This window comes from Hyperoodon ampullatus (assembly GCF_949752795.1).
Source record: "Hyperoodon ampullatus genome assembly, chromosome: 9".
In the NCBI taxonomy this organism is placed as follows: Eukaryota; Metazoa; Chordata; class Mammalia; order Artiodactyla; family Ziphiidae; genus Hyperoodon; species Hyperoodon ampullatus.
Window position 1 is genome coordinate 64,286,170 of NC_136922.1, and position 27,809 is coordinate 64,313,978.

General features: G+C 45.8%; 1 protein-coding gene across 3 annotated transcripts in view; it reads right to left on the reverse strand.

Moving 5' to 3' along the window:
• PDE1C (phosphodiesterase 1C) overlaps positions 1-27,809 on the reverse strand; it is a gene marked incomplete at both ends in the record, with an annotated part of 536,637 nt that overhangs the window by 367,437 nt on the left and 141,391 nt on the right. For all 3 annotated transcript variants that reach the window (XM_079712011.1, XM_079712013.1, XM_079712012.1), the window contains one exon: positions 12,496-12,546. In XM_079712011.1, coding sequence (XP_079568137.1) covers positions 12,496-12,546 — 51 coding nt within the window. The remainder of the gene's footprint in view (positions 1-12,495; positions 12,547-27,809) is intronic.

Sequence of the window (27,809 nt, forward strand, 5' to 3'; positions counted from 1 at the left end):
GTGAAATCTATTAGGTAGGAGATGACAAGGGGCTAAAATAAAGCTGTGGCAGTGAGAATGGAGTGAAAGGATCTGAAGGAAACAGAATTCAGGAGATGGATCCAGTACAATTTGGTGACTGGTGAGGGAGAAGAGGGATGCACATATGATTTCTAGGTTTTTGGTTGATGTTGCCTAGTGAATAAAATGACACCAATTCAGTTAGGAAACACAGGAGTAGGAACTCGTATAGAGATGATGAGTCCAGTGTGGGAACTGATACTTTTGAGGTCTCTGTTTTCTTCCACTTTTTATTCATAAATAATTGGCAGCTTCCTTGTGATGACTGTTTTTCATTTTATTGTACTTCCTTCAACTAGAAAATCAGAGAATGGAATGCTGCCTTTTGTCTTAAAAACTAACTAGCTCTCCAAAGAAGATATACAAATGGCCAAAGAGCATATGGAAAGATGCTTAATGTTATTAGTAATTAGGTAAATGGAAATCAAAGCCACCATATGATACAACTTCACACCTACTAGGTTTAAAATTTTAAAGAATAACCATACCAAGTGTAAGGGAGGATTTAGAGAAACTAGAACCCTCATATATTGCTGATAGGGATATAAAATTGTCTAGCCACTTTGAAAAAGATCTGAGCAGTTTCTCAAAATGTTGAACTTAGTGTTACCTTATGATCTAACAATTCCACTCCTAGGTATACATCCAAGCTGAATGAAAACATACATCCACACAAAAACTTGAACACAAATATTCATAGCAACATTATTCACAGTGGAATCAACTCAAATGAAAAGAAAAATAAAATGTGGAATATCCATACTATGGAACATCATTCAGCAATTTAAAGGAATGATATTCTGATACATGCTACGACATGGATGAACCTTGAACACACTATGCTAAGTCAAAAAAGCCAATCACAAAAGACCATATATTATATGACTCCTTTTATAATATATACAATGGCCAGAACAGACAAATATATAGAAACACAAAGTAGATTTGTGATATACTAGGACTAGGAGTATGAGTCTCAATGAAAAGTGACTGCTATTGGGCACAAGATTTCTTTTAGGAATGACAAAAGTTTTCCGAAATTAGATTATGGTGATGGTTGCACAACTCCACAAATACATTAAAAGCCACTGAATTGTACACTTTTAACGGGAAACCTTATGGTATATGAATTATATCTCAATAAAGCTGTTTTTTAAAAAACTAAAAACATCCCAATATTCTTTTTAACTAATCGTTAAACATAATTTATTCTTATTTCTGGGTTCAGTTGTCTTCTTCCTGAGATATAGCATTTAGTAATTCTCTGTGCAAGGGTATACATATAATAAATTCTCTTGGAATTTCTTTGCCTGAAAAATGTCTTTATTCTGGCCTCACTCTTGAATGATATTTCTCTCAGTATAGTATTCCAGGTTGGCAGTTCTTTTCCCTCATCATTTCACAAATATTCAATTGTCTTCTGACTTCTAAATATACTATTAAGAAGTATGCAGTCAGTCTAATTATTACTCTTGGTAGATGCATTAGTTAGGATTATACATGTCTGTGCAGCAGAGACTCAAAATTCCAAAATATCAAACAAGATAGAAGTTTATGTTAAGCTCTCTAAAATCTAGAGGTAAGCATTTCATGGCTGATATAGCAGCTCTGGTCCACAAAGTCTTCATATTACCACACTAACAATCCTTGGTGTGACAATTATCCCTGTGGTCCAAGGTGGCAGCTAGAGCTTTCAGTATCACATTTGTGTTCCAGGCAGCAGGGTGGAGAAGGGATAAATAAGAAAAGGAAAAAAGGAAGCACAGACCCTCAAGAAAGTTTCCAGAAATCTGCCCCAACAGTTCTGCTTACACTTCATTGACCAGAACTTAGTTACATCATCATACCTAGCTTCAAGAGAACCTGAGAAATGCACTCTATTTGGAGGGATGGGGACATAGGCCCCACTAAAAAATCAAGGTTCTTTTAATATAGAAGAACTAAACTTACAGTTTCAGACACAGTAGGTAATCTTTCTTCTCTCCAACTGTTTTTAGTTTTTTCTCATTGCTTATGTTCTACAGTTTCATTATTATGTCTAGCAATGGGTTAATTTTTATTTTCGGGCTTGAAACTAGGTATGATTCTTCAATCTGATGATTCATATCACTAGTCAATTCTGCAGGACTCTCAGCTACTAGATTTTCAGTTACTAGTTTTCCCATATTCCCTCTGGTCTTTCGTTCTGGAATTCCTATTTGATGTATGTTGGACTTTCTCGTTCTATCTTCCATATTGCTTAACCATTCTTTCATGTTTGCCTGTGCTGCATTCTGGATAATTTCCTCAGATATATCTTCCAGTTCATTATTTCCCTTTTTAGTCCTACCCAACACAGGTGGATAAACTGTGTTTGGGTTTATTTGTCTGTTTGTTTGTTTGTTTGTTGTTAATGTTAACTTTCACATTTCTGGAAGTTCTATAGGTTCTCTTAAAAATCTTCCTTTTTGTTCCTTTCTTAGAGTTTCAATTATTTTTATATCTTTATTTTTAAATATATATAGTTCATGTTTTCTTTCAGTTTGTCAATATATTACCTCGAGGTCTTAGGGTTCTAATTCTCTATTCATTGTGCTCACTGACTCTTGTTCATCCTGGTCGATTGCTGCCCCTGTGGATTTTTTTTTAAATTTTGATTGTGAGCTGATATTTAGTGCTCCTTGTTTTCTTTATGAAAATACATTATGACTTGGGTTGCATTTCAGAATATTTTTACAATTGATTTTACTGCATTTTTCCATTTGATTCTGCCATTACTAGCCCACAGAACCAATTTTTACTAATTTCTTAGTTTGAAAGGGTACCTGGACCAGGCAGGTAGTTTCCATTGCCCAGGGGAGACTTTTCCTCAACAGCAAGAGGAGGCAAACAAGTTTCCTAGTTATCTCCCTATGCTAATGGATGTATTTTGTTTTTCAGGTCCCTCTTTCACTGAGGATGTAGCCCTTTGTTCCAGTTATCTATTGCTGCATAACAAATCACCCCAAACTTAGTGGCTTCAAACCACAACAACAACCATTTATTTTGCTCACAAACCTGTATTTTGGGATGCGTGGTGCAGCAGTGGGCTCACCATATGGCCTCTCTGTTTCCTCACAGCATGATGACAGTGTTCCAAGAACAAGCATCCCAACAGGCCCCAGGTGGAAGCTGCATCACTTTTGATGATGTAACTTTGCAAGTCACGTAGCAACATTCTGCCAGGGTTATAGGCCACCCAAATTCAAGGGGAGGGAACATAGGCTTCACATCTCAGTGGGAGGCTTGTCAACATCCCTCTGCAAGAAGAGCATGTGGAACATCCCTCTGCAAGAAGAGCATGTGGGATGGGAGATAGAGCTGCAAATATTTTTGGAAAACACGATCTGCCATATGTTTTAAGAGTCAAGTTCAGGCAGAAGTCTCATATCCAACTCCCCAGCCTGCACAGGCCAAGGCCTTAACTTCTTTCCCCAGGTGGATGTTAAAACATGTGTTACTAGATCCCATGGAACTAGCAGCACCACCCCCATGCAGCATAGCTGCAGAATCAGCAGGCATGTTTACAGCTTGCTGTACTGATATTAAATTCCTCTTTCATTTCTACCACCTGCAGAGTTCCGTTTCTATATTGCAAGTTTAACTATGCATTTAAGGGCATTTAAAAAATATTTTACTCAGCATTCCTACAGGCTTATAAAAATTGGAGGATTTTCAGGTTTTCTTAGTCCACCTCTTACTGGAATCAGAAACTTTATCCTAACTTTATTGAAAGGAGTATACATTGAGAGGGGAGGGGAGGAGGTGCTTGGCATACAACAGCCAATCCATGTCTTCCCTGCCCTCCCTGGGGTCACATTACACACACACACACACACACACACACACACACACACACACACACACACACACACAAATTCTAATCAGATTTTTTAATTGTGTAAGCTTATACACTTGTGGCAAGGAGTTAAATATCTGTTAGTACCTCAACAGGTTGGACCACAATTCCCATTAAGGAAGAAGAAACTGGCCTTCACGGACAAAAAGAAATAAGTTGAAAGTAAAGGAGAGATGGTGAAGGCAAGGGTGTCAGCAAATACCAAAGCAACTAACATGATGGTCATGCTGCTCTGCACGAGAGACTGGGAGGAGTGTCTTTTTATTCCTAAGACAGAAGTGGAAATAAAGGGTAAAGAATGAAGGACGGTGGATAGAGGAGGATCAAGGGGTGGTAGGCCAGGAGCTACATGGGCAGCGTGGTCTTTAAAAAAATTACTGGCTGTGGGATGGGTGAAATAACTGTTGAGAAGAGAACTATGACTTTAAATTGTCTGCACACAATTGCATATTGTGATCTCTCTTTCCCTAATCTTCAGTCAAGTCTCGCTTTGACCAATAGCCTCTGGTTACACGGGAAGAAGAGAAGAGGAAGGGGCTTTGGCCTGCATCTGAGTCTATGTCAGAGCAGATATGAAAATAGCCAGAAGCATACAGAGGAACACAACCAAGAGAGGTAGGAAATCAGAGCCAGAAGAACACTGAATCAATCCCAGATATTCACGGAAACACTGAGGTCTGCTCTGAACCTCCAAAGGGTACACAACAGTCATTTGAGCCTATTTAACTAGATCTCAATGGACCAAGAGCCTCCAGCTAACATCTGGGTTACATATTGTCCACAAGCTTCTAGAAGCTACTTATAGTATCATCAGCCATCCACTGGTGGACCAATGACTAACATATTGGGGACCAAGTGATATAGTGGACGTATTCAAAGACTTGATCAAACGCATTCAAAAAAAGAAAAGCAGAGTGAGTTTCAGTTCCCCAAACACATAACATTCCAGTCCATCACTATACCGTTACCATCAACCCTCGCTAAGACAAGGTGAGTTTTCCACCACTGGATGGGTTCCCTCAGAGAGCTCATGACCCTCTGACAGGGATGTCACAAAGAGGATGAGTTTTACAGGAAGTAGTGAGGTTTGGACTGGATCATTTGCAAGTTCTAGTCTAACCTGAAATTTTTCAAATCTAAGATAATGGGTTGATATATCTGTTTACTGAACCAAGCAGATTTGCATGGCTGATAACGACTATATTTGGTGAAAGGGATGGAGAAAGGGGGTAAGAACAAGCAGTGGGACCCTTGTGGTCAGGCAGATAAGTCTTGGATGAACACAAGTTAGGGAGTAACTCCCTGTGGTTCTGAAACACAAATATGTCATGACAAAAACTAGAGCGTGACGGTACAGGTTACTGTGGGGAGGGTGATCTGAAGCTACAAGCAAGCTAGGGGCCAACCAAGCAGTTCTTATAATGACCTTGTTGTGGAGTAGGAAAGTCAGGGCCAGGTAGGAGATGATCTTAGAAAAGAGAGGATTAGATTCAAGAGATGATGCAGAGCAGTGCCAGTCACAAGGGAGGATTAGGGGGGACCTTTAGACCATCTTCCCATAACCTCCATCAGCCCCCACAAACTCCTCCAATAAAAATAAAATAAAATAATAATAATATACTATTCTTTGACAAGGACAATTAACATTTGCTCTGTCTTATGTCTGTATGCAATTACATATTACAAGCAGTTATCGAAAACTGCTAGTTGTATTATTCTGTAATATATAAACTAAATAAAACCATTGTACTGCTCTGCATGCTGCCTTTTACCTCTACCTCTATCTCTGCCACCAACATAATATAGTCCTTCCAACTATAGCAGTGGTTCTCAAATACTGGCATGCATCAGAATCACCACTAGAGTCTGTTAAAATACATATTGCTGAGACCCACCCCCAGGAGTTTCTGATTCAGCAGATCCAGTAAAGGGCTCAAATACTCATATCTCTAACACGTTCCCAGGGACCCCACTTTGAAGACCACTGAGCTGCGTTGCTACCCCTAAGCCCCTAGAGCTGCCACTGCTGAAGGTAACTTTCTGCGGAAGCAAGTAGGAAATGAAGATGCTCGGTCTGTGAATACTATTGAGGTGGGACCTATAGCTCTACAGAGGATCTGAACATTTTGGAAATAGTTACAGTTGTTTAAGACAAACCAGGACATCTCCATATCTGCTTCCTACCCTGTCCTGGGCCCTTTAATATGGCTCTAGCTCATAGTACACACCCCTGAGAACACTGAACACCCAGCCAACAGCCACAGCCCATCACTGCTCATGGCATTTCTCAGCCCTTACTCCCACCCATTTTATCCTTCCTTGTTCTCATCATCCTGGTTCTGTAACCCATCCACCCCCAACTCGATGCTTGTGAGAAACCCTCCTTGCTGTGACAGTCAGTTTAGAAAACATCTCTGGCTGGACTTGAGCGCTCTGTCAGACATGATTTGAATTTGCCTTGGGGTTCCACAATGGCCATTACCGTGTAATAGGTACTAGGCTCACCCAGCACCCACCCTAGCTGTACATCCCTGCCTGCCCCTGCCCATCTCTGCCCAGGAAAGGGGACCATTCACCCAATCATACACCCAATATAAAAATACTAGGCGACCTCCCTTTGCTTTATCATCCATCCACCGAAACTACTCCAGCTCTTTTATAGAATAATCTATTTTCAACACTATCTGGATTATTACCTCCCAAAGCAAAAGAGGCCAAATTTGCAGGCATTACTAATTAGGCTCCATTTTCTTACTGCTTTTGACACCACTATTTTCTTTTCAATCATTACTCATCTCAGGGGAGAAACTGTTCTTCCTCAATTAGGGAAGCAATCAAAACTCCAGGATGGAGCTGTCCAGCTACACAAGCTCTGGGGCCAACCCCTCCCTCAGGACAGTCTCTTCCAGTTCCGTGCACTCCCTTCTCAGAAGGTGCTCTGTCCATTGCACTGCATGCAGCCTCTTTTAAGCCTTCTGGAGTAGAGATGTACACCCAAATCTGAGCTTTTCCTGCCACACTGTGGCCACATCTGAACACTACACATGGCCTTTATTCCTTGAAGAGTGGTATCGCTTTTTTTTTTTCCCCTACCTTTTCTACCTGTTAACCCACACACACTCCCCAAGCCTCAGCTAATGCTTTTCTCCTCCAGGAAGACTCTCGTGAATCCACCCTCAACACAGGCCAGATGAGGTCTCCCCCATATAGCTCCCACCACCCCCGTACCAATCTCTCGCATTTCCCTCCGCACACTGAACTGGAGCCAGTTACTTCTCCAACTCCCTGATTAGATTGTGAGCTCTTGGAAGACAAACTTACTCATCTGTGTGTCCCCAGGGCCTAGCAGAGAAAAATCTTCAAGAAACACATGTGAAAGGAATGGAGGGAGGAAAGGAGGAAGGGAGGGAGGGAGAGAGGTAGGCAGGGAGAGGAAAATGACTCAGGGTAAAAATATACGTAACGACAATCACCCACACTTACTGAGCTCTTACAGTGTGCAAACACTATGCTTTATATTATTTACCCCAAGTAATCAGGGCCCCCGCCCCACCCAGTGACTGACCTATCAGTGCCTCCTGTACCCTCCTTCACATCAGCCATGGCCAACATCTGTCCTGATTGGTCGGTGACCACGTCACATGTTTTTAAGCATTTTAGCACTCATTTCTGCTTAGAGTAATTAAGTTACCTGCCCAAGTTCACACAGAATTCAGAATTCCTGGACTCAGAACCCAAACCCAGGCCTGACACCAGAGCCCATGTCCCTCGTGGCTTCTGAGGACCCTCACGTTAGTATATGGGAGCCCCCTGAAGGAGGCCTGGATCCAGAGGGATCCGGGAGTGTGTGTGCTGGCAGTGGGAGAGCCTATCCTGCCCACGAAGTTAGGATAAGGAGGAGTGGGGACAGCTGCAGGCAGGGTAACAGTTCACTCAGTCTTCATTCAACAGGCAGTTGTTCCTGCACCAGGCACAGTCAATATACGCTCAACCAGGGGTCCGTTGGCCTCCAGGAGCCTACTGTCTAATGGGAGACAGACATACACATAAAACAGACCTCTCCAGAGAGGAGGGCTCTCTGGGGCTGGCGCTGGAGGGCAGCCTCCCAGCATCCCAGACATCTGGACCAGCAGGAGTCCCGGCCCCAGGGCCAGCTGACTCCATCCCAACAGTCCCAATGTCAGGAGCCCAGTGTCAGGGGGCTCTAGGAGCTCGTCCCCTGACTGGGATCTGGAGCTGAGCTGGGAGGTCCAGTTCTTCACCACACAGCTCTGGTCCCCTGAGGCCACCTCCAGCTCCAGGAGGAGGGAGAGATGCTGGCCAAGTGGGATACCCTTCAAAGGTTTCCCCAGAATCAGGGTCCACTCTGTGGGCTAGCACAAAGACCCCTCTTAGCCTGACCCGGGGCTGCCTCTCCAGCCAGTTTCCCTAACGTGCGAGGCTCCTCTGTGCCCATGTGTCCTCTCTGCCTGGGACATGCTTCCCACACCTTCCTCAACAGCACCCTTCAACACTCAAGGGTGTTGAACTCACAGCACCCTTCAACACTCAAGGCAAGCATGCCCTTCCCAGGGAAACCTGATCTAACCTGTTTAGAGGCCCTGCCCTGTGTTCCCTCTGCCCCCACTTCCTGAGCCCCTCTGATAGCACACTCCTCATTGTTGACTAAGTTTTCTGTCTTCTCACATCAGGCTTTACACTCCTTGATGGCAGGGATCTTGTTTTAATCAGCATTTGTATCCTCAGCACGAGGATGAGCCAGGCCCCTGATGAGTGTTCAGTACCTATTGAATGAGTAACTAAATGAATGAGTGAGTGAACAATTAAATGAAGTACCCCTTTGTCCCCTCTCTTTACACACTGAGAATACATTTTCAGGTATCTGGAGAAAACAATTAAAAGGTCTGCTATCAATCATTTTCACCATAGTAAATCCCTGTGTTCCCACTTCCGAGGGGATTTGTATATCAAGTTTTTCCCTTATTTTAGGTGATTTCTGATATAAGTAAGCTGGTGGAAGGGCATGTTGGAGGAAAAATCTTCCCGCCCCAGATGAAACCAACTGTAGTGGAGGTCACAGCCACGTGGATCTCTGAAGCCTGCCCTGCGGTAAAGCTTGAGTACCTCCATGACTGAGCTGGAAGACCCCCAATCCCCAAGTCCCAGAATCAGCAAACTCTAACCCCTAGACCAAGGAGGAAGTCATGTGCACTGGGAACAGCCAAGATTTGGAGTTGGAAGATCTAGAATTCCAGCAGTGAGCGATTCTCAGTGTTTTCTCCCAGCCTCATTGTCCTCATTTGTAAAAATGGAGACACCGCATAGCTGTGTGAGTACTGCCTGTCAGAAAGCTTTGCATGCAGTACCCATGGGAGATGCTCTGCCCACTCACCCCACCCACTGCACAGAGAGGGGTGGTCCCCACACACAGGGACTCCAACCCAAGGATAGATAGCCTCGTGGTGGGAGCCATTCTAAACCATCCGTTGACCCAAAGCCAACGTGCTTTGGGCTCACACGGTGCCTTAGAGTCGGGGTCACTCTCAATCCTTCTTTCTCCTTGACACTGTCATTCTTCTGTAGGTTTTGGAGGGAAAGATAATAGTCTCCACCTTTTTTGAATATGGCTCCCCCCGCTCCCTCCTGCTCCTTCCCCAACCCACTCCTAGGAGGATGACTTCCTTGTTACTCTATGTGTCCGTCGTTGCTAGATAGATGCTCTGATTAAGGCTGAGTCGACCAAAAGTCACTGCTAAGACTAAAATGACGAAGATGGGGTGGCAAAGGGTCCTGATAGGATCCAGAGTCTCACAGGACTCACTCCACGGCACCCATCACCTCAACACTGCTGTTTGATGGCACAGCAAGTGTCTCCAGTCTAAAAGTCATAGGAAGTAAGCTTGACCCATATAGGTTTTTGAATCCATTTCTTTGAGGAAAGCACAGTGTCCTGGGTGGTGGTGTCAGTCACATAGAGAAGAAAGCCAAGCACAGGGTTGTATTGTGGAAGCGACCCTCTTTGGAAACGGACTGGAATGAGCCTGCAAGGCTGGTAAACTAGATGGCCAAGGTAGGATGGGAAGCCAGCCCTTGGAAAAGCCAGATGTCTTCATGACTCCTACACTCTATTTCCTCTGGTTCTCCTTTAGGATTTCTTACTATAATCATCATAGCTCATTTCCATTACAGGAGAGGGTAGCTAAGAAAAGTATATGGATTCAAGCAGGGGCAAAATCTACAGAGAAATGAGGCACTGGGAATCAGAATGTGAAAACCCCAAAGGGGATGAACATCTTGGGACTACTTGGGTGGCCACTGGGCCAGCCCCTTCCTCCCTACCCTGAGCTCTTTTCTGTTTAACCCCCAGAGGGTCCAGTTTTCACAACATTACCGGCCTGTGTTCTTGCCTCCCACTCTGAATTCCTCCTAATTATGTGCTGGGCCACGAACACTGTCAGGACTTTCATATGTCTTGCAAGGTGCAAAAGTTAGAGAATGCTGCAGTATTTCATTTTCCAGTCTCCCAAGGAAAGTCCATCATACAAATCCTTCCAGTCTTCCCAAACTGAACACTTCATTCACATGAAAAAGGTCATTTTCAATGTGGTGACGTGAGGTGAGTGTCAATCAGACAATGCTACATTAAGGATTTTTTTCCCTTCCTAAAAGCCACCTAATTTTTTCCCTCTAGTATTTGCTACAAAAAGATTTAGTAGCTAATGTGCCATCTCACTTTTTTCCAGGACATTGCACTAAGTCAGGAGACTTTTTTCTTTTCAGAATCAGCCCAACTTAATTGGTTTGCCACTAATTACTTTTTTCCTATATAGATATTATTTTCCCTCATATCCTCACTTAGCTCCTACTAATAAGCTTTCAAGTGACACACCATCCCTCCAACCCAGTCACACAATTTAGAATCTGTAGAAGCCGTTCACAAGAGAAGGTACCCTCTTCTCTCTGTGAAGGGCCAAACTGCTCCAGGTTTCATTCTAGCTTCTCGGTTAAAGGGCTCCATCCCCTTCCCAAACCTCGTGATGAGCCTCTGAACGGCAGAAACTCTCATGGGGGTGCAGGCTGCACAGCGTGGTCGGATTACCACCCCAGCTTATTAATTTGCCTGACTACTGCTCAGGAGATGAAGAAATAAAGGGACTAAAAGCATATTTATCATCCTCACTGAGCTGTGGGATGAAATACTTATTTTGGAAATAATGATTCCAGGTAGGAGGGCAGTGAAAAACGGGGCCTGTGTTTTATTACACAGTTTCTAAAATGTGAGCATTTAATGCTCTTTCATTAGCATATATTATTACAGTTCTATAAAAATCATTTTTAGGAATCAATCCCAAAGTTCTGAAGCCCCCCCGCAAAAGTGCTAGAAGGCAGAATTTGGAAGAAGCCCTATAAACAGAGAAATGATACTTTCGACTCTACGTGTTAAGACTTATGTTGGCAGAATCCACACACAAGACTTTGTCAGCCCTATGTGAACAATGCAGTGACTCTCATGCCATCACTTCAAAAGATGGTAAGTTTTTTATAAAAGAAGATGGGTATGAGTTTCCTGTTTTTCAGATGGGAAAATTGAGGCTCGGAAAGCATAAGTGAAATTACTTTAAGTGAAAGCCAGCAAGTAGTGGTGGTGCTGGAAAGAAAAATCCATCTATTTTGATTTACAGTTCCACTATTTCTCCACTGGATGCTCAGCCCATTTGGGGAGCATCTCCACCCAACCCTACTCAATCTCCCTTGGTATTTCCACTCCCTTCATTGGCATCTGGGTTTTCATCCCAGGGAATGCATTAACTTGCAAATGTATTACTTGCTGATCACTCTGGCACAGAAAACATCAAGAGGCTTTTGACTCTTGCTCATCCGTTGGGATGAAGACCTGGGGACAAAGGAGTCACGTGAAATTGATGGGGAGCTCCTAGGCCCTTACAAACATCCCCATGCCAAAGGAGAACCAGTTACAGATTCCATCTGAGCTTCAAAATATCACCAAACTGAGGTAAAGCCAGTGGAGCTAGGCCTTACGTCCACATGGGGAGGTGACGATGCTTCCACACGTGTAACGGACCTTGACAACTACAGGCATTTCATAGACTCTTCTGCATTCATTCTTCAGAAAAAGCCCACCCCACGGCAAGGTACTCTGAGGGGATTCTCCAGTGCAGTGTTTCTCAAACTCAATTGTGCACAGGAATCTGGGGATTTGTTGAAATCCAGACCCTGATTCAGTAGGTCTGGGGTGAGCCTGGGGCTCTGCATTTCTAAAAAGCCACCAGGCAATGTCGATTCTGCTACTCCCAGGTCCACACTTCGAATAGCAAAGCCCTAGAACACGGTTTGATAAACCACAATTCTAAGGACTGAAAAGGCAATAGCAATGAATAACTCACTGGAGATGGGGCTCAAATGGAGTAATAACCCACTGAAGACATTTCCTATATTACTCTTACTGGCAGTGTTTTACTGACACCTGGCAGGGTGAACTACACAGGCAAAAAGGCTCTGAAGGAGCCCAGGAAAGGAGTAAAACAAGATTTACTCACGGGAGAAGCAGGCAAGTGGTCTGGCAGTCTTATCTCCGGCTTCATTTGCAACTGGAAAAAAAAAAAAGATACAATTAAGAGCAAGGCACATGTGTCCATAGAATATGCCCAACCTACAGCTAATCCTCTGGATGATTCACTATTAAGCTGTTTTTGAGAGTCTTTGTAAGAGGATAAAAGCAACTTCACTCCCTCTCTTTCTATATTTCCAGTGCTGCTCTCAATGTCTAAACGAGGTCAAGAGTCTTAATCATTCTGATTAGAAGAGTGAATTAAGCTGGAGACGACCTAAACAATACCTAGTTTACTAGGCTTACAGGAGTTAACTGGCTTGCATGCACTGATTAAGAGGCGTGCACACCAGGCTTCAAAGCCAGCGCACATCCTTCTGCTTTAAGCTTCCTCTCACCGGGATGTCCTTCAGCACAGAAATGCACCCCAACCACCTGACATCAGTCTGATTTTCTTGATCCATGGCGCAAAGCAAGGCAGGGATTTCAGAAGATAGTAAGATTGGTTATTGTTAAGAAGGATATTTAAATTTAGAGTCTAACAAATAGGAGGATGGAGAAAATTGTCCAGAGAGCTGCCCTAGAAAACCTTACCCCTAACGCTTCTCAGCAGGGTCGTTCACCCTCCTCTGAAAAGTCTCTATATAATTTATCATCTTGATAGGGTCATAATTACTATCCCCTATATTTACGAACACCATCTTCATGGATAAAAAAAGATATCAAGGGCTTCCCTGGTGGCGCAGTGGTTGAGAGTCCGCCTGCCGATGCAGGGGACGCGGGTTCGTGCCCCGGTCTGGGAAGATCCCACATGCCGCGGAGCGGCTGGGCCCGTGAGCCATGGCTGCTGAGCCTGCGTGTCCGGAGCCTGTGCTCCGCAACAGGAGAGGCCACAACAGTGAGAGGCCCACGTACCGCAAAAAAAAAAAAAAAAAAAGATACCAATTGTTAAATTGAAACACAAGTTTCATCCCCTTTAAATATCACTTTTAATGCCCATAATGATTATAAACTTGGGTGTTTTGTAGATATTTGTGATCAACTTGAATGAACATTCAAAGCAATCAACTGGAAAAACCTGTTCATTTTAGTTTAGGAAAGAACATCCAATACATATGCAGAATAAAGGAGACTGCCAATGTAATCATTAAAATCATTCTCATCTATGAGAATTTGCAGTACAGGACAAAAGAAATAACTACTTCAGAAATGTATTACATCATTTTGCAAAGAATGGAAGGAGTCAAAAATTCCTTTCACCCTTTCAAAAGGGTGAAAAATTTTAAATTTACCATAATTTTTTAAATTAATGAATTTAATCCCAGTCTACTTTGTGCTTCTGTCATTTGCATTGCCCCACTGTCTGCACTCTCTGTATATATTACAAACAAGACATTATACAAAACAACCAGCAGGGGGAGGTGACATTGCATCCTGCTCCCATTATCTCTCACACCCCAGCATTTTGGAAAGAAAGAGAGAGAGAAATGGAGAGTGGAAGACAGAGAGGGAGGGCGGGAGAACGGAGCAAGACCTAGTTGGCTATTGATGTGAGTTTCCTGGCCTTGAGTTCAAATCGTTTCCTCTTTGGACACTACAGATCTCTAAAGAAAGAAATAGAGCACGGTTATGTTTGCTGCAGAAACTGACGGGCTGCTTTTAAAGTAGGAATATGAAGACCATCGCCATTGCTGAGAACACCAGCAAGCACTAAAATGTTCAGCTTGGAGAGCGCGTGTATTCCCTGAGGGAAGGAGGACGGGTGGTCACGACACCGTCACAGTTGCACATGCAGCCATGGCTGCTTCCTCACCCACAGGCTTTTTCCTCCCCTCCCGCCACCCTATCCAAGGGTGGGAATTGCTGACCCAGATCCAAGTCATGCCAGGAGAGGCAGGAATCAAGATCTAGGCCAGTGAGAGTTGTCTCTACCCAAAAGGAATTTGAACCCTGCTACCAGCATTATTTTCCTAAATGCAGACCCAGTGCCCCAAGGTCTCCCATGATGTCCCAACATCTACAAGATGCAATCCAGCTAACCTGACCTAGTACTGAAAACCTGGCACCACCTAGTCTTCTCAGCTCACTGTATCTCCCAGCGCTTCCTTCAGGGCCCAGCCACGGGCTCTACATGGACAAATCCCAAACACGCCCTACATACTCTCCGTCCTCTTTGCTACTGCTCCTTTGCCCCCTCCCCTCTACACACCCCTCCCCACTGCTTCACTCCTGCTCATCCTTTAAGATTCAGGAGGAGCCGTTCATTTCTGAAAAGCTCCCCTGGCTCCCAGCATGGCTTCTGCAGTCCACAGACCTCTGCCCGTGCTCCGCACTCCCCGCGCAGACCAGTGCTTCTCAAGCTTCAGTGGTGAGACCAGCGATGCCCCGCGCAGGCACCAGAGTTACCAGGAAGGTTTGTTAAAATAAATTGCAGGGTTTCTTAAAATGCAAGTTCTGATTCAGTGGGTCTGGGATGGGGCCCGAGAGTGGGCATTTCTAACAAGTTTCCGGGTGATACTGAGAATGCACGTCTGGGGACCATATTCTGAGAACAGCCGCTCTAAACTATAAATTACCCCACCCAAGACAAGGATCATAACTTTTCATCTTTCTGTTTCCAATCTTTCAAACAGTGACTGGCACACAGAATAATGCATTCAGTCAATATTTTTAGAACTGAATGAAGTAGACTGAAATTCATACCAAGTGCCACAGATGGCTCCGTAGAGAGAGCCCTCAGATTGGCTTCCAGAGGACTCTAAAAAGCCCCAGGTGTGTTCTGCTTGGCCCCTACAATGTCCTTAATTTTTAAACAGTTAGTTGTCTGCATTTAAAAATCAAGAGGTTTCAAATATAAATGCAGATTGTCAGCTTCTCTCAATAACTGAGTAACGATCCAGACCCATGGGCCAGCAATGGGTCACCACTGAGACGCCCCCTATGGGTGAGTCCAGCTCCTCGATGTTCGGGAAGCAGCTCTTTGCTGACTGGCGTGGGCTTTCTATACCCTTGGCGTGGGTCCAGAAGGCAGGTGAAAACAGGACCTCTTAAAGGTCTTAAAGAATGAAACTAAGACTCAACAGAGACCAGCACTACAAGGAGTGGCTGTGGCCAAGCTTGCTAAGCCCCTCTGTTCCGAGCCCACAAACTGCCCCGACATGTTCGATGGTCCACCAGCACAATGCTGGCCGGGTCAGACACATGGGGGCTTCTTGACCAGCAGAGGGGCTTTCCTACACTGCTGTTTGCCTTTTATTTAAAAAAAAATATCTAGGGCTTCCCTGGTGGCGCAGTGGTTGAGAGTCCGCCTGCCGATGTGGGGGACACAGGTTCGTGCCCAGGTCTGGGAAGATCCCACATGCCGCGGAGTGGCTGGGCCCGTGAGCCATGGCCACTGAGCCTGCACATCTGGACCCCGTGCTCCGCAACGGGAGAGGCCACAACAGTGAGAGGCCCGCGTCCCGCCAAAAAAAAAAAAAAAAATCTAGCAAGCTTCAACAATGAAGTACATGTTCCATTTATCAAGTGCAATTAGAGCTTGAATTTGGCAAGATCTCATAAAAATGATTCTGTAGATTTAAGGAAAGTTAACCATTTAAGGAAAGTTATGTAGATTTACCGAAAGACATGTTGGGTATAACAGGTAGACCGGTATGTATTTTTAATTCCATTGGTGTTGAATTGTATATCTCGGCTGCGTGTGTATTTAGCCACAGAGAAATGAGCGGAAGGATGTGCACCAAATATATTAACAGTTATTTCTTCCATGTGCTGGCATTTGGGGAGATTATCAGCCTTTTTTATACTTTTCTACATAAACCCAACAGTTGGATAAGCACATGCCATCCTTATAATCAGAAACAAATGTTTTCATTAAAGGGGTAGAAAACAATTAACTATTATATATAGTTTGGGTCATTATATATGTATGTATATTTATTTATATGAAACATATTTTAGATTCAGATTTCAGAGCAGTCTTGGATCACAGAATCCAGAGGACCTTCTATCTTTAGTCCAAGGGGACTCCCTATAAGTCTCAAGAAATGAATCACCCACTCCCCTCTCCAGGGGGTTCCACACTTTCTAGGTCAGTGGTTTGCAGCCCTGGCCACATGTAAGAATCACTAGAGAAGTTTTAAAAAATCCTCATGCCCAGACCAATTAAATAGGGCCTCAGCGGGTGGGACCCAAGCATCCATACTTTCCAAGTTCCCAGATGATTCCAATGAGCAGCTAAGGCTGAGAAGCACTAACAAATGGTGTAACTTCAGACACCTTTATCAAAGCAACATTCAGAGAGGAAGATGCCTTCAATAATAATTACCCCTATTCAGTTCTTCTTTTCAGGATGCTATTGTTTTGTCACTAAAATCCTGAACAGAGACATGCCTCTGCTTTATGAAAAATTCAACAGTTAAGACTGCAAACATAACTATGGAGACCAATTAGTGGGCAACTCTTCACATAGTGAAGGGTTCTTTATAAAAGGATTCACCTCACATTGCCTCTAACCTTCAATACATGTGTACTGAGAGCCACCTGGGAGCTCAACACAGGGCTAAACTCTGGGAGGATTGCAACAGTAGATTTCATTCAGCTTTGACATACAAGCAAGTTAGGGAGGTAAACTATGTCTCTCAATCTGAGTTTATCCAAGTGTGTTCAGCTAGGGAACTGACTTTAAGATAATGATGATGATGATATGATACAGATTCCTTGGTCCCATTCCAGACCCACTGAAGTGGAATCCTGCAAGGGAAGACAAGATTCTAGAATTTAAACAACTGCCTCGAAAGCTACTTAATGTTTGAGAAGCAGCGTTCTAAATGAAGTGTGCCCCTGGTATGTTTGCTTTATGTTTTCCCCCCAGAAAATTGGCCAGAAACAAATCTTAAAGATTCTCCAAAGGAGACCAGTGGGGAGAGGCAGGTGAGACAGGATGGTGAGAAAGGAAGTTAACTCAGAGCAATGAGCATCTCAACCCCAACTGAGTCACAAACATTCCAGGCCATCAGAAAAAGATGGGGAGGGTGGTCCAAACAGTCATAGTGGTGGCATGGGCAGGTACACACTGCTTTGTAACCAAAACTAGCACCAAAAACACTGCCACCCTTGTTTTGAAAACCCTGGCACCTGGGTGAGCATAAATGCAGCTGGGGTGCTGGGTGCCAGGGCAAACACACAATGAGAAAGCTGTTCCACAGGAGAGCCTTGCTTCCTGCGAGGAAATCTGCCTGGCATGCTGGCTGGCTGCTGTTCTGCCACTAGCTCTGGGGCTTGCCAGGGACCCTCTCCAGGTGAGGTCCTTTGGGAAGCCTGCTGGCTGGCAAACCACACACAAGGGACTTCAGAGAAGAGAGTGTTGCAGTGAGGTTCCAGGCACCCTCCTAGTTTCTGTAGAAGGTGAAGCTCGGCATTGCTCACAGATGCTTGGCCTCACCTCACCTTGCCTTCCACTTGCAAAGACCCAAGCAAGGAAAACTGAATGGAATACTGGGGAGAAAGAGACTCCGCCCAAGATCGAGTGACAGGTTACCTAGCTGTCACCTTCTAATTAAGGCGTTCCATGACCACCTTATTAAGATCGCAGCTCCCGACTCCCCTCCTCTCTCTGCCTCATCCCCCTTCCCTGCACGATCCCTCCTGGAAGCACTTATCACCTTCTCATATGCTCTGTTCTTCATTCACTGGGTTTTCTGCGTTTTCCTTCCACTACAGTCTAATCCCCACACAAGCACAGATTCTCTGCCAATGAAAAAACTACTATATTCCTAATGCCTAAATGCCTGGCACAGTATTGAATCAATGACCAACCTCCTACCATGCAGAGTGCGATGGGGGCCAAGAACTGGAAGCAGAATAAGAAGATGGTAAAAGGACATTAACACCCACTGAGCACTGAAACGTTCTATAAGTATTAGTGCTGGGGACTCGCTGGTGGTCCAGCGGCTAAGAGTCTGCACTCCCAATGCAGGGGGCCCGGGTTCGATCTCTGGTCAGGGAACTAGATCCCGCATGCTGCACCTAAAGATCCCACATGCCGCAACGAAGATCCCGCACACAGCAACGAAGGTCCCACATGCCACAACTAAGACCCGGCACATCCAAATAAATAAATAAATAAATAAATAAATTTCTTTTAGAAATTTATTTATTTATTTGTTTTTATTTTGGGCTGTGTTGGGTCTTCATTACTGCGCACTGGCATTCTCTAGTTGCGGCGAGCAGGGGTTACTCTTCATTGAGGAGCACGGGCTTCTCATTGCGGTGGCTTCTCTTGCTGGGGAGCACGGGCTCTAGGCGCACAGGCTTCAGTAGTTGTGGCTCGTGGGCTCCAGACGCGCAGGCTCAGTAGTTGTGGTGCACGGGCTTAGCTGCTCCGTGGCATGTGGGATCTTCCCGGGCCAGAGATCGAACTCATGTCCCCTGCATTGGCAGGCGGATTCTTAACCACTGTGCCACCAGGGAAGCCCAATAAATATATATTTTTTAAAGTATCCATTCTGTCCTTCAGGAATACTTATAAAGCATTGACTAAATTGCAGATAAAGCCCTGAACAATCAGTCATGGTCCCTGCCTTCACACTGAGTAAGACTGTCATTCCCATTTGATAGACAGGGCATTGGAACTCAGAAAAGTCAGGTAACTTTTCCAAGACCACAAAGTTGTGTGTCAGAATTCCCAATCAAGGTATGCCTGTCTCCAAAGCCCAGGTTCTTTCCATTTAGCCTCTCTGCCTTCCAAGAAAGGTAGGCAGATAAGAGCTGTGCTCCAGAGAGAGCTACCCCTAGAGAAAAGTCACACTAAGTCCTGACCCTCTACCCCATGGCTCTAGCCCCAGTGAGAGCCATGTACCAGCCTACAGAGATTGGGGTAGGTCACCTGCCTGGAGATTTCGTACCTGGCACAAGACCAGGAGGTGGTCAGCAGAGAGGGGCCCTTTTGTGAGATGGTCACAGGGGCCAGGACTCACAATAACAGGATCCAGAAGAGGAAGAATCTAGTTACAAAGAGAGGAGCTTCATTGCCACATTCATGCAAGAACCCCAGCTACCAGGTGTCTCCCTAACCCTGTTAAATCTTCCACAGTTAGAAAATAGTAACAAGGGAATAGGAACTAGAATCAAATTCATCTTCACGTGAAAACAGTCCAACTCATAAAACCAGCCCCCAGGAGGCAAGACCTATTCTCTTAACAGGGAAAGAAACTGACATTCCAAGAGATCAAGTGGCTCATCCAAGATGAGACCAAGGCCAAGCATCAGAGTTGGAAATATCATCCATTTCTTCCGGCTCCAAGTCCAGCATTCTCAGAGAAGGGAAGGTACCCCATCTCTTTAACTCCCTCGTAGTGGTCTGTCAAGGGTAAAAGCAAAGGGCTTGGTTTCCTTTGCCCCCATTGGGTTTGATAAATATTGATGCTTGACAACCCCAGGATATGTTTTAAACGTAAACATATACAACTCTGCTTGGCAATGGCTGAGCAGAGTACTGTTAGGGAGCCTTGTGATGCTGAGTCTGAGTTTAGCAAGATGTGTCTGTGATACATTACCAAAGCCTGTCATGGGCGGGATGGGGAGAGGCTGGAGGGGGAAGGCAGGATGGGTATGTGGGAAAATCTCTGCCAGGTTGCATAGACCATAAAATAATAGGGCCAAAAAAATGGACAATTTGCAGAGATAACTGAATTAATTAAATACTTATATAAAAATATATTACTTGACTTGCTTAAAATGAGAGCTGCTATATAACTGAGGACCAGAGTAAGCACTGCTCGTTCATTACCTAATTTTATCTTCACAGCAACTCTCTGAGGTTATCACTATTATTTTCCTATTTTCCAGATATGGAAACTGAGTCTTTGAGAACTTAAGTAAATTCCCTGTGATGAAACAACTAGCGAATGGCAGATGTGGAAACTGAATCCAGTAGCACCTTATTCCAGAGCCAGTGCTCTTAACCTGCATGCTACCCATCACACCTTTAGCATGTGAGTATCAGTACTGTTTGACAAGCCTTACTGCCGAGAAACCCAGCCCTGGCAGGAGAACCCCTTGCCTCCCCTCCACTGAGCCTCAGGTCAGAAGCACCACAGAAGGAGGCACTCTGTTCTCCTGCCCCATAAACAGAACAGAGCTCTGCAGTCCAACTGGACTGTGTGCCCCAGAGACATAAAGGGCCTCGCCACCCCTCAGCCTGTTCCTTTCTCCACTTCGTTCTTCAGAAATGCTTGGTGTTGCCTCATTATACCTTTTGGGCCCATTTGCCTGTCAAATCGACTCCGAATCAGGCTCTTGCACAAAAGAAAATAAAACCTATTTGTAGTGATGACTCATCAGTGCTGATAATTTGAGAGTGGAAGGGATGGTGCACCTTCCAGGCCCTTCTCTCCTGGAGTAATGGGCAAATCCTTGCAGAGGGCAAGGCTTGCCTGCCAGAGGGCAGAGTGGTTCGCCAGCTCATTCAACCCAGGGTGCAATGAAACACAGACAGAGAGGAAAATCAAAGAAGTCTTTGCCAACCTGAGAAGACAGCTTGGGAAACAGATTGCCCTTTATGTTCTTTTTAAAATTAATTTTAAGGAATTGGGGTCATATGAAAAAGCTCATGTAATATATTTCTTTCTTTCCTGGTCCTAATTGTATACATTTGTTTATCTATATCCAACCTCATTCCACAAATTATACTTTATTTCTATTTTGCTCTGTACACCAATCCTTTATGTAACAAAGTGGGATATTAATAAAAGTGAATTTTACGTTTTTCAATCACTTCCTGGCTCCCTTTCCCTGGCCTCTCTTTCCAAGTTGCCAGGTTTCAGACTGACCTTCCATGGCTTCCAGTTACTCTGATCAAACAATCTATTAACCTCTACTGAGCACTCACTCCCTGAGCCCCTTCCTCCCCATGTCTTGCTGGACTCAAGGATGGATACAACTGGTCCTTGGGTGGACAGGAGTCCACTGAGACCAGAGGCCTGGCACTGAGCTTCCTGACACAGATTACTGGAGTTACCGCAATACAAATTTATTATGGTACCTGGTATTTCTGCAGAAACCACCTGGCCAAGCTACCAGGTCCTGACCTCAGGAAGCCCGAGGCCAAGTTGGGGAAACATAATATTAATACATGACATGATCTAAACTCTGCTGAATGCCAAATGAAGGGTCCTTGTTCACAGAAGGTAGAGACTGTCGGTTTCGGAGAGGAGAACAAAAGGCTTCTAGGAGACCCGGGGCAGGTGAGAGCCAGGGAGGTGGAGAGGATGATGGGATCTGTTCCAGGGAGAGGGGAGAAGTGTGGTATATTCAAGGCCTGGGAGCAGACTGAGATGGACCAACCATACCCTAAATCTCTCCCTTTCTCAGGCAAGAAAAGCTTTTAGTTGAGGGAGGGGGCTGTAAAAGCAGAGAAAAGAGCTCTCTCCTCTCTTGATACATTATAAAATGCCTCTCACTGCAACTCTGCCTTCTTTCCTATTCCCATCTACAAAAGTGTTGCATCTGCAGATGGACACATGAATTTACCCAAGAGCAGATATGTCTAAACATGCTCTAAATTCAGGTGCTGGTACACCAGTCCAGAGTCAGCAGTCACTCCAAAGCACCACCACCCGACATGCACCTGGCTGCTTCCCAATGGTAACAGCCTGTGGGACTCTGTCCAGCCCTCCTGGCTGATGCCCAGGTGACAACCACAGACCCCGGGCTGCAGGATTGCTGGCTCACAACAAGGGTGACACCTGAGTGACCAAAGCAGTGCCCATACAGGGCCACCTCACTACTCTGGCCTCATTAAAACACCCCAGTTGAGCAAACCAGGACCACTAGCAGTTAACAAGAATCATAAATGAACAAGATTAAAATACAATATCAAGCCAGCTGTCCAAACTGTTAACTAATTAAGTCCAACCCAAATAAGGCAAAGGAAATAAGTACAGAGAAGAGAAAGGAAAAACACTGTAATGTATTAAGCCTTACTTCATGCCAGGCACTGGGAAGAACTTTACACCCATAATTTTTTATACCCATAATTTTTATTTAATTTTCACACCATCCCATGAGATGAGTATTATTATTCCCGTTTTCAGATAAGGAAACTGAGGCTTAGAAAAGTTAAATAACTTGCCCAAATCAGGTCTAGTAAATGGGAAAGCTGGAACTGAACCCAGTTCTGTGAGCCCTTTTCTTTTCTCGACAGTTCACAGGACTGGAACTGGTCCAGCTCCACATGTCCTGCTTAGACCCCCTGCAACGTCCCAAACAAGGGCAGGTCCAGCTCATGCCTGGACTGCCCCTACAGATGGCAGCTCGGCCCCTGTGGAGATAGGCCCCCCTTCACCTCTAATTAGTTCTGCAACCTTAGCAAGGTCATCTTCATGATTATGGAATCCTTCTGAAGGTCTTCCTTCTGCCCTCACAGAACAAGCCTGATTCCCATTCCTCCTCAGGGTCCTTCCAACATTTGATGACAACGATCATGGCCTCAGCCCTTTGAGCCCCCTCTTATCCAGACTGACAAGCCCCATTCACTCCTCATTTGACAAAAATATCCCAAGCCCTTTACCCACAAAAGTAAAATCACTTAAATCATTGCCAAAAGAAAAGAGAGATGTTTTTATTTTAAATAAGCCTCAGCAACCCACTGGTTAACACTCACTTCCACAGTGATCTCCAGGCGAAGCCAAACCTCCACCTCCTCGGCCAAGCCTCTTTTTTTTGCTTGATTCTCAGGAGATACACAGGGCGCCTGGGAACCTTCTTCTGCGTTGTACATTCAGGAGCCATCCAAAGGGACTGAATTTTCCAGAAGGCTGCCTTCCAAAACACTGAATCTCTGACTTCCCCATGCATGAAAACCACTTGGGGATCTTGTTAAACTGCAGATTCTGTCTCAGTCGGTTTCGGGTGGGGCCTGCGATTCTGCACCTCAAATGAGCTCCCAGGTGGCGCTGATGGTACTGGTCCAGAAGCAAGGTGTTGAAGGACATAACCCACCTTGAAAAGGAACAGCCAAGTACACTTTCTAAGAGATCCCTGACAAGCCCCTGGGTGGTTTTGAAAATGCACGCTAGTGAATTCAATGTCCAATTCCCTTGGTTTCTTTCAGCCATGCTGTGAGAAAGAACAGTTACCAGCATGACTTTGAAACCTACTTGAGGATAGATGCTGAGAGGGTGTGCATGTGAGAAGGAGGGTCCAAGCAAAGAGGGCAAGGGAAACTCACCCCCCTCCACAGGCATTAAATAGAACAGCTGACCTAGAAGATCACTGCCCACCCTGGCCAAGCCACCAGCCACCAGCAGGGTGCAAAGCCCGAAACAAACAAGGAGGTCCTCAGATCCGGGGTACGGGTCAACCACACAGCCACGACTAACCAGAGCTGCTCCATTTCTCTCCAAGCACCTCGCAGTAAGTTGAGCTCATGAGAGCCAATATGCCCAGGCATGAGTGCGAGCACACACCACACACACACACACACACACACACACACACACACACACTAAACATTGCTCAGACATGCACTGCCGGCACTGTTACATCCAGCACCATAAATCACCGCATCATTACCAGCTGCCTGCAGGCTGAACAGATCAAATGCATCCAATAAATAAAACTAGCACACAAGTATCTACTGTATAGCACAGAAAGACCCTGTAAATAAATGAATGTGGCTGAACACCAGAACACTTAATTCTGTTGGGGAAACGTGATATCGGCCTCTAAGAGGGCTCCCAGTGAGCCTCACCTCCTAATGCTCACACCCTTGTGTGCTCCCTTCTCACACTGAGTCAGTAGTAACCCAGGGACCAACAAAATACTGGGGTAGGGATGGTGTATGACTTCCAAGTCCTGGTCATAGAGACATTGCTACTCACACCTTGCTCTCTCTTGGATCCCTTCTCTGGGGAAACCAGGCAGCCATGCTGTGAAGACACTCAAGCAGCCCTGTGGAGAGGTCCACATGGTGAAGAGCTGAGGCCTCCCACCAAAAGCCAACGTCAACTTGCCAGTGATGTGAGTGGCCATATGGAAGCAGGTCCTCCAGGCCTAGTCAAGGCTTCAGATGAATGCAGCCCCAGCTGACATCTTGAATGTGACTTCATGACAGACCCTGAGCCAAAACCCACCTAGCTAATCTGATTCTAGATTCCTGACCCACAGAACTGTGTGAAATGATATGTGTTCATTGTTGCTTTCAGCTACTAAGCTGCAGGGTAATTTGTTACTCAGCAATAGATAACTGATATGGGAAAGGACTAGAGAACCTTCAGAGAACAGGGCTTTGAAGAACAAGGAGGATTTCACCAGGCCCAGAAGAGACAAACACTGTATTTCCTGCAGAGGGGAAAAAATAAGGAAAGGCATGGAGAGTGCACAGGGATTGTGTGTTTGGGAAATGGGAGAGCATCTCAGATGGCCAGAGTGCAAGGTGCCAGGGAAGATACTGAAAAGGTAGGTTGGGGCTGGGTCCTGACGGTCCTTGAATATTATACTAAAGGGTCTGAACTCTCTAGAGGTGGGAATAATAATTATTTACATCTTATAAGTGAAGCAATTGAAGCTCAGAAAGGTTAAGGAATTTGTCCAAGGGCACCTGCCTTCTTTTTGTATCCTTGCGTGGATGAGAGACAGGGGTGGGGAAAGGAAGGCTAGCTCTCTTCCTCTTTATATAAGGACACTAATTCCATCACGGGGGCTACATTCTCATGACCTAATTACCTCTCAAAGGCCCTACCTCCAAATACCATCACATTCATTGATTCATATCAATTGGGAGGGGGGCAGGGACAAAAGTAGCAGTCCTGAAACTCAAAGGCAGGAGGAATTAACACCAGAGCCAGCGCTCTTACCAACACCTCTGTGTTAGGAGAGCTCCATGACTCCAACCAGGGGCCACAGCAGCCTCCACCCCAGCTCCTCTGACTCAGTGGGTGACCAATGCTTCTGCCCTACCTGCCGGGAGGAGCAGGACAAGGCATGAACTGCCTGTGTGTCTCTGCTTGCCCTGCCCATGTAGAGGGCTCTCCAGGGTATCCCTAGGCCAGGCAAGAACTCCTTGCAGTCTGTGCCACTCTTCCTTTCTGGCCCAGCTCTCCTGAGCCTCCCCACTGCCTCGCAATAGTGACGCCACTCCCCCAGGTAATTGCCCTGCCACTGGGGGTAAACCAAGGCAACATCCCAAGGCATCTTGGAATGAACTCCCGAGACAGCATCGGAAGCTGAGGCAAACTGACAGAATGTGATTCCAAGCTCCAAACCCACCTTGGAAACACTAAGCCACCACCTGCTGCTCTTTTGGGAGGAGGGGGTGCTTTGGGCCCTGAAGACTACATCCCAGGAAGACTATTCCTCGAAAAAGAAAAGGGAAATTTATACTTCCAGAGCAACTACTCTATACGAGCCCTGGGCTTTTTACACACAATTCTATCCTCACCACTACCCTGTGAGACAGACATCGTATCTTCTTTTTCCAGATGAGCAAACAGAGTTCCAAAGAGGTTGAGTAACTTGCCCAAGGACACAGACAGCTGTTGTGTACAGCTGGCCAGGTTGGGCACTGCACAACTCTAGGAAGCACAAGTCACATCATAGTCACTGTAGATTTATATATTTGTCATGAAAATTTTCCAGCAGAAAGTGACTTCAGAAATCTTTTTCTAATCTGCACAAAGGCTCATATGAGTCAGCAACGGTTCTACTAGATAAACACCACCTTGCTGGTAGGTGGGGATTTGACCCTATGTATGTCTGACTCCAAAGCCCTTGCTCTTTCCCCCAGATGTCTATACCTTCCTTAGGATAACTCCAAGCATTTCCATATCTTCACAGTTCAACTGGCAAAGATGGAGTCATAGACCTCAAGGCCATCTCAGCTGGAAAAAATGTTGACAATCAATAATCTACCTCAAAACTTTCCTTCTGCATTGAAAGAATACAAGGCCCAGAGAGGGGAAGTGAGCTGCCCAAGATCACACAGCTAGCTATGGCACAGCTGGGGCTTGCATCTTGTGCAACTAAAGGCAGGTCCAGCCCTGATACAAAGTTGTTCTAAGCACAACCATAGATGATCAGAGCTCGATTATCTAGGCTAGAGTCTCAACTTTTTGCATCAGAATCCCTTTTTCAATTGTAGGTGGAGGCAGTGAGTGAAGGGTCTTAGGGGGTATCCCTTACCAGAAAACTTTCTGAAGTCCAAGCTTAAGAACAAAGGAGGTTGGAGGGAAGGGGGAGCTGAAGGGGCCACAGCTCAGAAGCCTCTCCAGCATAAGCAAGAAGTACGTTCCTCTGTAGACCTGCCAGGTCCTGGGAGGGAAACTGTTGCTAAGTGGAAGCTTCCAGGCCCTCCCAAGTGGCTCTCAAGGCAGTAGGCGTCCACCTTGAAGGGAGAACTCAGACTCTGCACAGGCCTCCCTGGGAGCCCCTAAAAACCATGGTGACGGTCCCCAAGCAGCAACTCAGTTCTGTCTGGGCTCCAGCCAGAATGACAGGGGCCAAGAGAGAAAGAACACAGGTAGGAAATCTGAGCACCTAATTTCCTATTCCGTGGAAGATGCCAATTAAAACGTTTCACGCGACTTCCGGGGAAGATGGCGGAAGAGTAAGACGCGGAGATCACCTTCCTCCCCACAGATACACCAGAAATACAGCTACACGTGGAACAACTCCTACAGAACACCTACTGAACGCTGGCAGAAGACCCCACACCTCCCAAAAGGCAAGAAACTCCCCACGTACCTGGGTAGGGCAAAGCGGAGAGATTCCCGCACAGAGGATCGGTGCCGACCGGCACTCACCAGCCCGAGAGGCTTGTCTGCTCGCCCGCCGGGGCGGGCGGCGCTGGAAGCTGAGGCTCGGGCTTCGGTCAGAGCGCAGGGAGAGGACTGGGGCTGGTGGCGAGAACAGCCTGAAGGGGGCTAATGCGCCACAGCTAGCCGGGAGGGAGTCCGGGAAAACTCTGGAGCTGCCGAAGAGGCAAGAGACTTTTTCTTCCCTCTTGGTTTCCTGGTGCGCGAGGAGAGGGGATTAAGAGTGCTGCTTAAAGGAGCTCCACAGACGGGCGCGAGTCGCGGGAGAAAGCGCGGAGCCCAGTGACGGGCGTGGGACGCTGGGGCTGCTGCTGCCGCCGCCAAGAGGCCTGTGTGTAAGCGCAGGTCACTGTCCACGCCGCCCTTCCGGGAGCCTGTGCAGCCCGTCACTGCCGGGGTCCCGGGATCCAGGGACGGCTTCCCTGGGAGAACGCACGGCGCGCCTCGGGCTGGTGCAACTTCACGCCGGCCTCTGCTGCTGCAGGCTCGC